At 29.7% G+C, this 13,640-nt stretch overlaps 1 protein-coding gene across 1 annotated transcript in view; it reads left to right on the top strand.

The window, feature by feature from the left end:
- Positions 1–5,770, top strand: part of mAChR-B (muscarinic acetylcholine receptor) — a 130,073-nt gene extending 124,303 nt beyond the window's left edge. Inside the window, exons 3-5 of the mRNA XM_088181162.1 lie at positions 2,778–3,015; positions 3,077–3,254; positions 3,327–5,770. Coding sequence (XP_088037288.1) covers positions 2,778–3,015; positions 3,077–3,254; positions 3,327–5,509 — 2,599 coding nt within the window. The 3' untranslated portion in view covers positions 5,510–5,770. The remainder of the gene's footprint in view (positions 1–2,777; positions 3,016–3,076; positions 3,255–3,326) is intronic.
- The last annotated feature ends 7,870 nt before the right edge of the window (positions 5,771–13,640 follow it).

Below are 13,640 nucleotides of genomic sequence, written 5' to 3' on the forward strand. Positions count from 1 at the left end.
AGAGCAGGATAACTTTTGTTTTATCCCTACTACAACTACAACTTTTTGCTTGCGGATCCCGCAGGCAACTTATTGCTTTGACGGATGGGGCGACATAGCTTAATGGGAAAACTTTGAAAAATACACCTCACCCCACTTCCCATTATGGGATCAATTAGTTTTATTTTTCTTATCCAGGGGTATACATTTTACGTTATGGATGTACTTTGAATCAAGTTATATATTTATAAGATCCACAATTTTCCGGACTTGGACTAAAGTTAAGTAAATGTTTCTAATTAAGATACAGACATCTTTAATTGAAACTTGAAATACCAAGCTATGAATCAAGCTCGCATTTGGATTTCATTGCACTTTTGATTCCTTAGTAACATAACTTAAGAATAAGTCAGTTTTGTATCAGTAACATTCAACATGATAACTAATACTTGCTTCTTCTTAGCCCATTATATTAAAAATTGATAAATTGCTTTGATCGATTTTCATAATTAATAAGCGCAAATATTTCTTGCATTTAAAGTCATTATTTGTAGTTCCAGAATTGGTGTCGAAAGGTGTGACTATTTTTTATAAGTTAGTAGCTTCAAAATTTGAACGATTTATTGTACAAAATATAATTTACCGAATATTGTATATTCAGACAAATCTAGATTTGAGTAACAGGCGGCTTATGTGTTGAAAATTCGAGTCTTTGCTGTGGTTGTCGATGTTTGTCAGTGATTCGCGTTTGAGAGTATGTGCCGTTGTCGTCGTCGATTGCCGGTGATTATGATATTTATTGAATGCCAAGTTAATGTCGATCAAACTATATAAATACTAAAAAACAAAATATTTGCTAATGTGTAGCTGATGCTATTTATTATTATTATTTATTTAAGTTGTAAACCTATTTTTAAATTATAAAAAGGTTACATTTTAATATTATTTTTAATGTTGCAAACCTTTTTTTACTAAATTTAGTTAAGATGCAAACCTATTTTAAAACGTAGTACAATGTTTTGTTCTAATATTATTTAGCTAAGTTTCAAACCTAATCTTAAATGATAGACAATATTTAGTTGTATCATTAAATATCTGTTTCAAAGACTGCAAACCTATTTTTAAATGATACAAAATGTTACGTTTTAATATTATTTTTTATATTGCAAACTTTTGATATTTTTTGTTTTATTAATATTTAATTAAGTTGCAAACCTATTTTAAAACGTAATACGATGCTTAGTTTTAATTCTTAAATGATATACAATATTTACTTTTATCATTAAATATCTAAGTTTCAAATCTAACTTTGAATAATATAAAATGTTTTTTTCTGGAAATATTTAGATGAGTTTTAAACCTATTTTTAAATGAATTGAAAATAATAAGTAATTTTTTATAGATTGAATCACTTTAACTATCATTGAAAATTCCTAATATTTGTCTATGTAGTGCACAAATTTATGCAGTAATGCGGTAACAGTCAAAAATGTATTCGCACACTCGCTAGCTTCGGTACCTCATGACAGTGAGGTACCAACAACTAGTTAGAATAAATGCACTATATAAATAACGCGGTAACAATGATTTTAATGACTAATTTCAACCATTAAATTTTAAAATAGATTCAAAAAAAGCAGAACGAATTAAAAATAATATTTAAAACTCAAAAAGTTGAGGGTCCGGTACTCGCACACTCGCTAGCCTCGGTATCTTATGACAGTGAGGTACCAACAGCTAGTGCAATAAATTGAAGTGTCGTTTGCAAACAGGTGTATATTAATAAATATATATATACTGTTGTATATTAATAAATAAACCATAAATATATATCATAAGCAATTATTTCTTAATCACACAATTTTAAACTGTACATGGTTTAAAAAAACTTTCCAAAGAGTACATTGCTTACATTTATGAACATCTGGACTGATTACTATTTCTGGGGGTTATCATGCCGCGTTTTGTTCAACCATTTAAACGCCAGCGACTCATCAGTGTCACTTGTTGATTAATTTTTTAATCAAATTAATATTCTAAAACAAGTTACTGAATTATTTAAAAAAAATGTTTTTAATATTAAATATTATTGTTTTATTCATTTATCAATAAACCGAGTATTTTATATTTATTTTTAAAAAAATATTCTCTCGCGTGGAGAGAAAACCGGGTGACTCATTAAACATTTGTAGGCGTTTAAAGGGTTAATGACGATTTTATAAAACATGTTTGTTTAATTGACGAATTTCAAACACGTGCTTGGAATGCAATTAAATAAATGCGTTTTATGAAATCGCCATTAACCCTTTAAAAGCCAGAGTTAGTCACCTAGTACTTCTCTTCACGCAACAGTATCTTCTAAAAATAAATAAAAAATTGTCCTTGAAATTCGTAGTATAATCAGATATCATTTAAGTGTTTCATTTTAAAAATACAGACAAACATAATGATACGTTTTAAGAATTGCAATATATTCGTGCGGCTAATGATAAAAAATGCTTTAAAAACTACTTTGTAACAAGGTGAATAAAATATTAGTTAAAGTTTAGGGTATATTTAAAAAATCTCATTGCGGCATTATTTGCGACAATTAACATGGTTTCGTGACGGTATTAAATGTCGTGATGAAAAAATTGCGGATAAGTGGCCACTCTCGGTCACGAAAACAAAGTGTGGACACAGCTGGCTAAACAAATTTACAAACATGCAATGTACAGGAGGATTTAATATTATTTTTAAATCCTACATTTTATGTTACGATGAGCCTTGATTTATATTTGTCGTTTCTCTCTTTACAGGAAACTGAAAAGGTTATGCAAGTCCATCAATCAAAAAATCTTCACATCAAGAAAATGCAATTACTACAACCAAGACATGTTACTACCATTCAGGCCTCAATGGAACGATAATGATATATTGGCTTGGGTCAATGAAAGTGCATCATCGCTATTGGATTGGGCTGGAAATTCCAACGAATCCAATGACTCACTAATCATCAATTCTACGACAATCGAAGTACCGACTCAATTACCTCAAGTAAGTATATAAATTGTTATTATATACTAATTATTTTTTAATATAACATGAATTTTTACAGGTTTTACCACCGTTTGCGCCATGGCAAACAATCTGCATAGCTTTGTGTTTGGCTGCTTGTATAGTCCTCACAGTTGGTGGTAATATACTTGTATTACTAGCCTTCATAGTAGACAGGTCGATACGACAGCCTAGTAACTATTTCATTGCATCATTGGCAGCGACTGATATGTTGATTGGTAAGCTTATATTAAACTATTATAATATTTGCAGCATTGTAAATTTTGATTTGATTTTATTTTATTTTATAGGAATGGTATCAATGCCTTTCTACACCGTGTATGTTCTAATGGGGTACTGGGATTTAGGTCCACTGTTGTGCGATCTTTGGTTATCTGTCGACTACACCGTCTGTCTAGTATCCCAATACACAGTTTTACTCATAACAGTAGATAGGTTTTGCAGTGTCAAAATAGCAGCCAAATATCGCAGTTGGAGAACTAAGAATCGGGTCATATACATGGTGACAATAACGTGGATCATTCCCGCTTTACTGTTCTTCACTACCATCTTTGGATGGGAACATTTTGTAGGATACAGAGATTTATTGCCTGGACAATGCGCTGTCCAGTTCCTCAAAGACCCCATATTTAACACAGCTTTAATAATCACGTATTATTGGACGACGCTAGTGGTGATTCTGTTCCTTTACGCTGGCATTTATAAGACGGCGTACGATATGCAGAAGAAGAGCGAGGCTAAGCAGAGAAAGATGCAGTCAATGGTGGCTCTGAGCGCTGGTGCTATGTCAGGAATGGCAGGCAGAGCTGCAGGTATTGGTATGTCTAAGACTCAAAGTACACTATTGAGTCAAGACAAACCTAAGAATGTCGTCACAGCGGCAGTAGTATCCACTTGTGTCATTTCTCCACCAGCTCCGACGCACACTAAGAAGGTCGTACCTCCTAGCTCTATAGATTCAAACTCGAGCCAAAAATCTTCTGGACATAAAAGTTCAGCTACTAACAATACTGCGTCAAATACGAGCGAAGGAAACGAGGATAAAAAAGGATCTGATAATACACAAGGCGAGGGAGAAAAATCTGAAAGATCTAGCAGTCCAGCTTTCGAATCGGATGAAGAGAGCAACACTAATCTATTACAGCAACCAGCAATTGCTAAGAAAAGACCTTCAATTGCCGGTATAGTGGTTCAATCGGGTGCTTTACAGATCCTTAGCAATGTTAGATTGAATGGTGGAATACCAATCAAATCTCCAGATTCCACTAGAAACGCAATTAGAAAAAGCATATCTCCATTGACACCGAGCACAGAAATAGTTCTACCTAAGATCATAGAACAAAGCCTTTTAGACACAGATGTTCCGTCTGATTCAATTCAAATCAAAGTCAATCCATTGACGCCAGTTCAGATAACGACGCCACCTTCAGAAACAGCACCAAATTCTGAATGCTCAAGCGAAACACCAGTACCTACTACAATAGCTCAAGCGATTATTCCGCCGCCTTCCGAGTTCCAAAGCAGTCCACCAGTTTCAGAAAGTCCTCCGTCATATTCTGAAAGACCAAGAAGTTTAATGGTTAATCCTCAAGAGCGTGTACATTACGATTTATTAGTAGCGATGGACAACGCCGATATGAGATTCATGGACGAGAGTTCAGTGATAGTTCCATCGCCATCATATGAAAGTCCTCCATCGTCGGTGTCGTTTCCGGCGACTACTGGTCCATCGTCTCCTTTAGGCTCAACAGCACATGGATCTGCCAACACATCTCTGCTACAAGCAGCTCTCATCAGAGCCACAGTGCAAGCTGAAGCCAGTCAAGCTCAACTTTCCAAACCAGCGACGCCAACTCCCATAAATAAAGTCAACACAACCGTGAGTTTATCAAACGAGGAGAACAAAAGACCCATCACTACAGTAGTGACTCCAAAAGAAAGCATCAAGTTAGACTTAACGATCAAAGAACCAATGAACGAAAAATTATCGTATATGCCAAGTCCGTCCGGACAAACCACGGTTGGACAAACTGCCAACTCAATTAACACCAACGAATCCAGAAGTCTTAAGGATACCTCAGATAGTGTCGAAGAAAAGGAAGGCGGGTCTAAGAGAGACTTTGTGAGGAGCTTTGGTAAGAGATTAAAAGCTAAGAAGTCCAAGCGGGAAGGCATAGGATTCACTAATATCGGGAGGCAAAAGTCTAAGTCTGAGAATCGAGCTAGAAAGGCTTTCAGGACAATATCCTTTATATTAGGAGCTTTCGTATTCTGCTGGACGCCTTATCACATTTTAGCCCTTGTGGAAGGATTCTGTTCAGACCCGCCGTGTACTAACGGACACTTATACATGTTTTCCTATTTCTTGTGCTATGCCAACAGTCCGATCAATCCCTTCTGTTACGCTCTCGCTAATCAGCAGTTCAAAAAAACGTTCACTAGGATACTTAAGGGTGATTTTCATCTAACATAGTTTGTTACTGATACTAGATAGCTTTACGTCTCTAAGTAAGATACAATTAACGGCTATAATACGCAACAAATAATTAGTCTTGATTCGATTCGTGATAAACACTTATGATACTTTTTTTATTGCCAGATATCAATTTTTTAGATAAATGACTATGTGATCGATGTTTGTATGCTTTCAAGCTTTATCTCATTATATAAAAATCTTGACTTTAAAATTTAGTATAATAATATATTAACTATCCTATTACAAAAAAAAAACAAATATTTTCTTATGGTATCTTATGAGCTTGGCAATTTAGAACCGTGTTAATTAATTCGCAAATAGTGTCCATGTACCAATGGTTAAAAAATAATTAATATGTATAACAATAAGCTAAAAATGAAGACAATAAAATTCAGTATGTTCATATGTATGTATGTAGTGATAAAATAAGGCAGAATTTCCAATAATTATTATAAATAATAGCAATTTATATGTGCGTTAGATAGAAAAATGTATAATGGATATACAGAGCCGGGATATGAGTGGCAGTGTAGGAAGAAAATTATTGATGTTATATAAATGTATTAAAAGCACGGCTCTGAATATGTACATATATATATGCGGCTTTGTTTGTATTGTACAACTGTATAAAAAAATAGTACTTAAATAGATTCGTATGTAATAATGATACAAATAAAAATATTGAAATAGTTCTTGTGACTGATCAATGATAGCGTATATATACATATATGTGTATTATAAAAATTGTTTCTTACAAATCCCTAATTTGTTTACGTTATTATATTATAAAAATATATATATCCATATGAATCTAAATCTTTATGTACAATAATATGTATATGCAAGAATATTATTTTCGAGGGGTGGCAAATTTAAGAAATTCGTCCGAATCCAAGAACGGATACTTGTCAAAAATATTTATGTTAGCTACGTGAGATTTTGCGAATTGAGCCCGTTCGCAAATTCTCAAATACCAGAAACATAAATAAGTCACGGAATTACATAATATACGATCATATCACACGATGTTACGTACATATCACTGGCATATATCAAAATTATTACGTAAACTATGTATGTTCATATATTTTTAATCTATCATTATTTTTACAGCTGAATTTTCTCCGATATAAGTCTTGTATTAAATGAAAAATGTACTGTTTTATAATATGATTTTTCATGACTTTATTTGATAGAAAAAATATATAAATTAAAATAAAAAAAATGTTTTTTATCACTAAAATATCACGTTGAAATTATATATTTATAAAACAAAACTTGTTCTACAATAATATAATTCTTTATAAAAAATTAAATAATAAAGACCAAAAACAATATAGCTAACCTAAAAAATCACAAAAACAATTGAATATATATCATAAAATACATAAAACAAAACATATTCTATAAAAAAAATATAATAAAAAATAAGTACATATTTAAAAAATAAATAATATAGCTAATACAGATCAAGAAAGGGCTGAAATGCAGGCGAACCTATATCTTCAGACATTAATTGCCACGACGAGCTAAGGTAGGGTTAAACTTTATCACTTGATCGTCTCTGGAACAACCAGAGACATAGCAGCTCCCAGATACTGCGCCATGAGATGTATAAACTATTTATTTAATAATTTAAAATTACATATAATTATTACATCTACTAAAAAATACATGTAAATAAATCAAAAAAAAATAACATACTTAAAAGCATTTTTGCATTAGGGTAACGAGTGAAATTAATTGCTTAATATTTTTTTAAGCGCAGCTGCAACATACAAAAACATTAAAGTAATTTAAATTAATGGACATTATGCAATTTTAACCTAATTTCAAAGCACAACTGTAACATAAACACTAACATCAAAAAAAGTTCTTCTTTGATAAAATGGGACACCACGTGAGAAAACCATTTTGAGATTAAGACAAAGAACATGCGTTGCATCAGAAAAACTAATAAAATTTGAGATTACTACGGTATTAATACGGAATCACTTCTTCGACACTTCTTTGAACACTTCTTCAGAGACTTACATTCACATTAGAGACATCAAAACATCAAGAGCTCTTGAGCTTGGACAAACTAAGTTCATACATAGCTGTAAACTTAACTTCAAACCATCGAAGGTCTAAAATGCCCCCGCTTCTCTCTTCGCATCTTATGATCCAGCTCGACTAACATATTATTTTATTTCTTTGCATACAAAAAGTATAACTAACATATTATTTTATTTCTTTGCATACAAAAATCAAGCTTTATTTAAAAAAAAAAAAAAAAACACTACTGACATAAAGCTCAGGACACGACCTTTGTTTAACGGTACAAAATTTAGTTTTTATGTTTGTAATATTAAGTGCTACAGTTAATTATTATTAAAATTAATTAATTTAAAAAAATATCTAATATTATAAACATAAATGTTTGTAATATTAATAATTTATAAGTGGCACTTAAATGCATCTTTTAAGCTTGAAATATATTATAAAAGCAATTATAGTATAGATAAAAATAATAAAAAAATAAAAATTTGCACGAGCCTAATTTTTATAGCAGTAATATCGGTATTTAAATTAGATAAATACCGGTATCCTAGTTTGATAAAATTCTTTATTGCAAGAATAGAGTAAGAAACATAATGACATATTATAAACTTTGAACCTAATTCACTTACCATATACTAGAACAATATACAGTGGCGTAGCTATGGTGGGGCGGAGGGGGCGGGCGGGAGCGGCATATTCGCGATGGCATCGTCCAGTGTGGTTCTTAACTCTGAATAACATATATAAATCCACGAATAACAAGAGCTTAATAATAACCAATTTATTATTTTAAGAAATGCTGATTTTATGATCCTGCAAAAACTAGGGGGGGGGGCAATTTTAAGGATCGGTCTGGGCGCCACATACCTTAGCTACGCCACTAACAATATATGATAGTTACCAACCATAGAGTCGTGAAACCAAATGGGTTTTAAAATTGATATAAAGTTTTTTTACAAATAATACTATACATATTTTTCAATTAAAATAATAAATCATTATTTAATAAACAATATGATTGTTTACACAAGCTCGTTAAAATTCAAGAAACGATGCAGCTCCTCATTAAAAACGTTTGAGTTTATCGGAAAATATACTACCTTTAATTAAAGTAAATATTGTGAAATATTATTTTATTTAATCACACATAAAGCAAAGGATTGCCATTATTTTCTTAAATTAGTAGTAAATAATTGGATACAAAATTAAATCAAAACTTTACAATCAACATTATAGTAATGATTTGTTTTCAAATCAAACGCAGTATCAAAAACAACATGAAATAAAAAATCTCCAGCACCTCGTTTACCTTCAAGAGTGAAATCCTAAAATTTACATTCGATACAATCACAGTTCCTCGTATTTTATTACCACCCTTTGGCGACAAGGGAGGCTGTCAGTAGACACCCCCACGTCAATATCTCCACTCCTGGGCAAATCCTGTTTATTGTTACGATCCACTAAGCTACTATAGAATATAAGGCATAGAATTTATGTCAGATCAGAAATCTCTACATGGCTCACACTTCGTCGTTTACTGTTACAACTCTCATATACATCTATAAATAAAATATTTTTCCGGCTAAGTACTTATGAAATGTAATAAATAATACAATAAGTGATCCCATAAAATACATAATATTTATTCAATAAAAGAAGCAGAAGTTAGACAAAAAAAAAACATATTTATTACTAACGCAAATACGTTTTATATTTAAAAAATGTGTTTTGTCATAAATTATACGAAATAATATTTTTACTTAAAATAAACACAGTAACAATGTCAATTTTAACTAATCGATTGTATAAAATGTATGTTATAAATTGCATCAAATAACTCACCTTATATCTCAATCTATTTGTATGGTTTTATATTTTGATAGGTATTTTATCGCACCTATAGCTTTGTAATTATTCATATAACTTATTTTGCTATAATCGATGAGCTTACACAGAAGCAATTTCCATTTAAATCATCGGTAAAAAGCTTCTCAACATATTGCTTTCATCGGCTAGCCCTTTCATTATTGTTGAATATTAAGTTACCTTCTCGATCGTTTAAGCCAAAGTTTCCTATATTTTTCGATATTTCATATTTCTTCAACTTGTTTGTGTAGAAAAGTGCATTGTGCGGTACCGAAAGCGATGCACGCGTATATTTTTAGAAGTACAATATTTTCATAATAAATTATTTTTAAATAACTATGAAGATCTGGTTTAAATCTTGAGATACATGTGATGATGCGATTGCTACGTAGTCCTTACAGCCGGAGTAGAAAGCGGCTGTTTTCTCGGGCTTCAAACGGTCGTCTCGGTCGTCTCGGCGTAGCTCCGCTTGGTGCAAGCTCAGTGAAACTCTCGTTAATTCCAAGTTGGAAATCGTAAAATATTTGGATTCAGTGTCATTACCAAATCTATCGTCTGGACAATTTTATTTTTCATTACAAATTTGACTATAATTACTTGCCAAATTTTTCCAATGACCATTATACACATAAATATTATTAAAAAAAAACATTTATAATGCACATTTAAAATAGATAAAGTAGTAGCTCAAAAATGTAAATAACTAAAAAATATTACATAATTGTTAACATAAAATCATTTTATAATTTTAAAACAACAACAATAAATTATTAGCTTATCTATGATTTATATATTAAACAACCGATTAAAATGTTTAAACATACATTATTTAACAATTAAATAAACTCATTTTATTGCAAGTAAATTTTTTCATATATTGATTATTATATAACAGTAAATTATTTAAAAGTTACGATCATATTTTTTTATTAATATAACCTAATTCAATATTCGTATTATTTATAAAATTATAGTATTAAAAAACTATTTAAAAACCTTAGTATCTGTTACAATATATTTCTTCCTCATTAACAAGAATTTCTTCGGAAATTTAACAAAAATAAAATACGCCAATTCCAACAAACTTAAAACACTACACCCCAAAAACAGATTGAAGACTCCACCAAAGGAAGCTGAAAAATAATATAATACAATTAATATAAATATTTAAAACTATATATATTATTTATTCCTTATATATATTAAATTAAATTTGACTATCATAACTTTAGAGGTTTCTCCAATGCGTCATAACAACCTATATACGTAATATTATGAAATGCTTTCTTTTCAATTTACAGCAGCGCTAACAACCTGTTGACTGCTGAACTCCCCGTTCTTATCCCCTAAGGCAATTCCTTCACTTTCTCCATCTCTTGTCCCTTTTCCTCACGTTCTGATTTTCATAAATTACACCTACCCTTATTTTTGCTTTTATCAAAGCCAAACAAATATTTAATTTCATCAGTACAATATCTCGGTAATTCGCTATCGAATATAACCAAATTTTTTATTACGTCACCAATTCCATTTCTTTGACGTTTTTTCTTAATTATAATTATGACGCATTTTAATTATTATATATACAAAATATGATTGAAATTCTGATAAAAACCTTCTCAGATAAATACACAAAATAAATTTAATTTTTTACCATATTAAGAAGATAATATTGTATCAATTATTTATAACCTTTGATTAGGTATAGATCGATTTTTAAAGCATGATTTATATGCAATTTAGATCAAAATAAAACATAATTTATAATAAATACTTACATAGTAAATCAACCCAATACGTAACGACAGCCTTTTTAACTACAACTCCATATTCTTTGCCAGCGTAAAAGTTTATCAATGTTTGATTTTCTGTCAAATCGTTACTGAAAATATAAAAAATAATTTATCTTAAAATATTTTTAAAGTGAAATATTATTGTATTATATAAATAAATACATATTAAGCAGAAATATAAATATAAACTCTCATATAAAATGTTTATAAGCGTGTTAGAAATTCATAACCTTTTTCAGCACGCATTAATAATAATTTGGTATATTTTTATTTTATTTTTTTACTTTTAACTGTTCCTTGGTGGCCTTGTTTAGGAACAGGGCTAAAATTGCCACAAAAAAATTAACCAACAAATAAATTTCAGTTATTCGTGCCAATGTCAAATACGAAACGACATCAAACTAAAAATACACGCACGGTACTGTTATGCATGTACATACATATGTACATACATACATTACTCGTATTACACACGTGCGTAAAATGTGTTGCAGATGTCAGATTTTTATTCGAAGTACGATAAAATTTTGCGTGCTCAAATTTAACGATTGAATGCTCCTAGCATACTAATAAAAAATATAAAAACCGTTCTAGGACGTCAAAATTACGTAAAAAAAATATATTAAATAGCGTAAAATTCTTATTCATTTATATTTAATTAAAATATAAAACAACATTTTCCAACATAGTTTGAATAAATATATATAATCTCTTCCAATTTTAAGCAAGCTTTTATAAGCCATATTCAAATAACTTTTGTAAAGCACTGTATATACACTCATTTACCGCTTTTTCATTTGGTTAAGAGAATGAAAATGCTTGCTCCAGTATTATTTTCATTTATCCGAATAGCTGGTAATCACAAGGTGCTAACCTTGGGTTGAGGAAAGACGTGTTAGTACTTTCACTATCAGATCTGCTCAAATTTAATTTTATTGACTTTGTATTATAGATTACTTGTTATAGCAATATCTTAAATATATACAATACTTTGCTGATATGCGTAATTAGTAGGACTTTTAAATTTATATTTTGTTTTATAATAAATGCGAGTATGTTCTGAAGTTTCGATTTTATAAGAAGAATATTGAGCAATAATCTTTACATTAATTGCTGATTGTATTTTGTTATGAATTATAATAAATACGATTTATGTAGCTGTTTATTATTTATGCTTTTGAGTGAGCTTTAGGGAAAATGTTTATCTATTTGTAAATTAAACACTGGTAAAATTCTGTTTTTTTATCGCATGAACCATTGGCGTTCCATGCTTACATATTTAGTTGATTTTAAATCATTAATAAAATAATTTTTTTTGATACAGCAAATTCATTATAAATACTAAATGGTCTGTGGGGTCTTGATATTTACTTTCTATAAAAATAAATATTTAATTGCTTTAAAATTGCATAAGTATATTTAGCAAAAAAATAATTTACAATATGTCAGGACTTTTGGTAACATTTTTAATATTACCTAAGCAATCAATAAATATTTTTAAGCTAAACAAAATATTTTAGAACGAAGCTTTAGTTTGTCGCTCTTTTGTTTAACCCAGTTTTATATTTTATAAAAAATGGATTGTTTATTTTTTTTTAGTAACGTAGCTATTTGCTGCCAAATGCATACAATATTACTCCACACTATTTAGACTCAAGTCTTTACGCTAAAACAAGTCAAGTTATGTTTATATAATATCAACGATATACATTTTTTTCTGTATAAGATAAAATTACTTATACCATCGTATTCTTAAGTTCAGAAAATATTTGTGGAATAAAAAGTTTTTTTATCACAACTGTCTTTTTTGCAATAAGTCTTGGAGTAAAATTAAAGTGGTTCAATATATTGTGCATTTAAATAATATATTATTTTATTTATTATATAATTAACCTTTTTCCAGTGTTTAATATTATATTATGAGTTCAAGTTACTGAAATTTCTAAAGTTATTAAAATATTTCAGTTAAATTTTAAATGAAGGACAAGAAAAATATCGTAAATCAATAATAATAAATAAAGGGTTACCTCGTTTTATATTTTAAAATAAAAACTTTAATACTATAAAATCCTTGACTAGTTTTTTCATGAATATTGTCATTATTTAAAATTATAAATAATAAACCTATATGAGGTCAAAATTACAGAAAAAATTCTCACAGTAGACCATATTTATTTATTTATTTTATTTTTAATAAATTTTCCAAAAAAAATATAAATAGGCCCCTCATAGTGTCTTGAGTTATCTTTTATTGAACTATAACTAGTATCATCAGTTTATTTACAGCCGTTGTTACATTACTGATATTTTATTCCGTTGTAATATAATGATAGGCATAAGCCCAATGCGGTACAGCGGGAAAAATCTGTAGCAACTGAGTAAGTCAATCAGATATAGGTAATGAATACCTACAAGCAATGTGTAAC

Source organism: Plectrocnemia conspersa, unplaced genomic scaffold, assembly GCF_051122295.1.
Source record: "Plectrocnemia conspersa isolate PC_06_02 unplaced genomic scaffold, ASM5112229v1 ptg000002l, whole genome shotgun sequence".
Lineage (NCBI taxonomy): Eukaryota > Metazoa > Arthropoda > Insecta > Trichoptera > Polycentropodidae > Plectrocnemia > Plectrocnemia conspersa.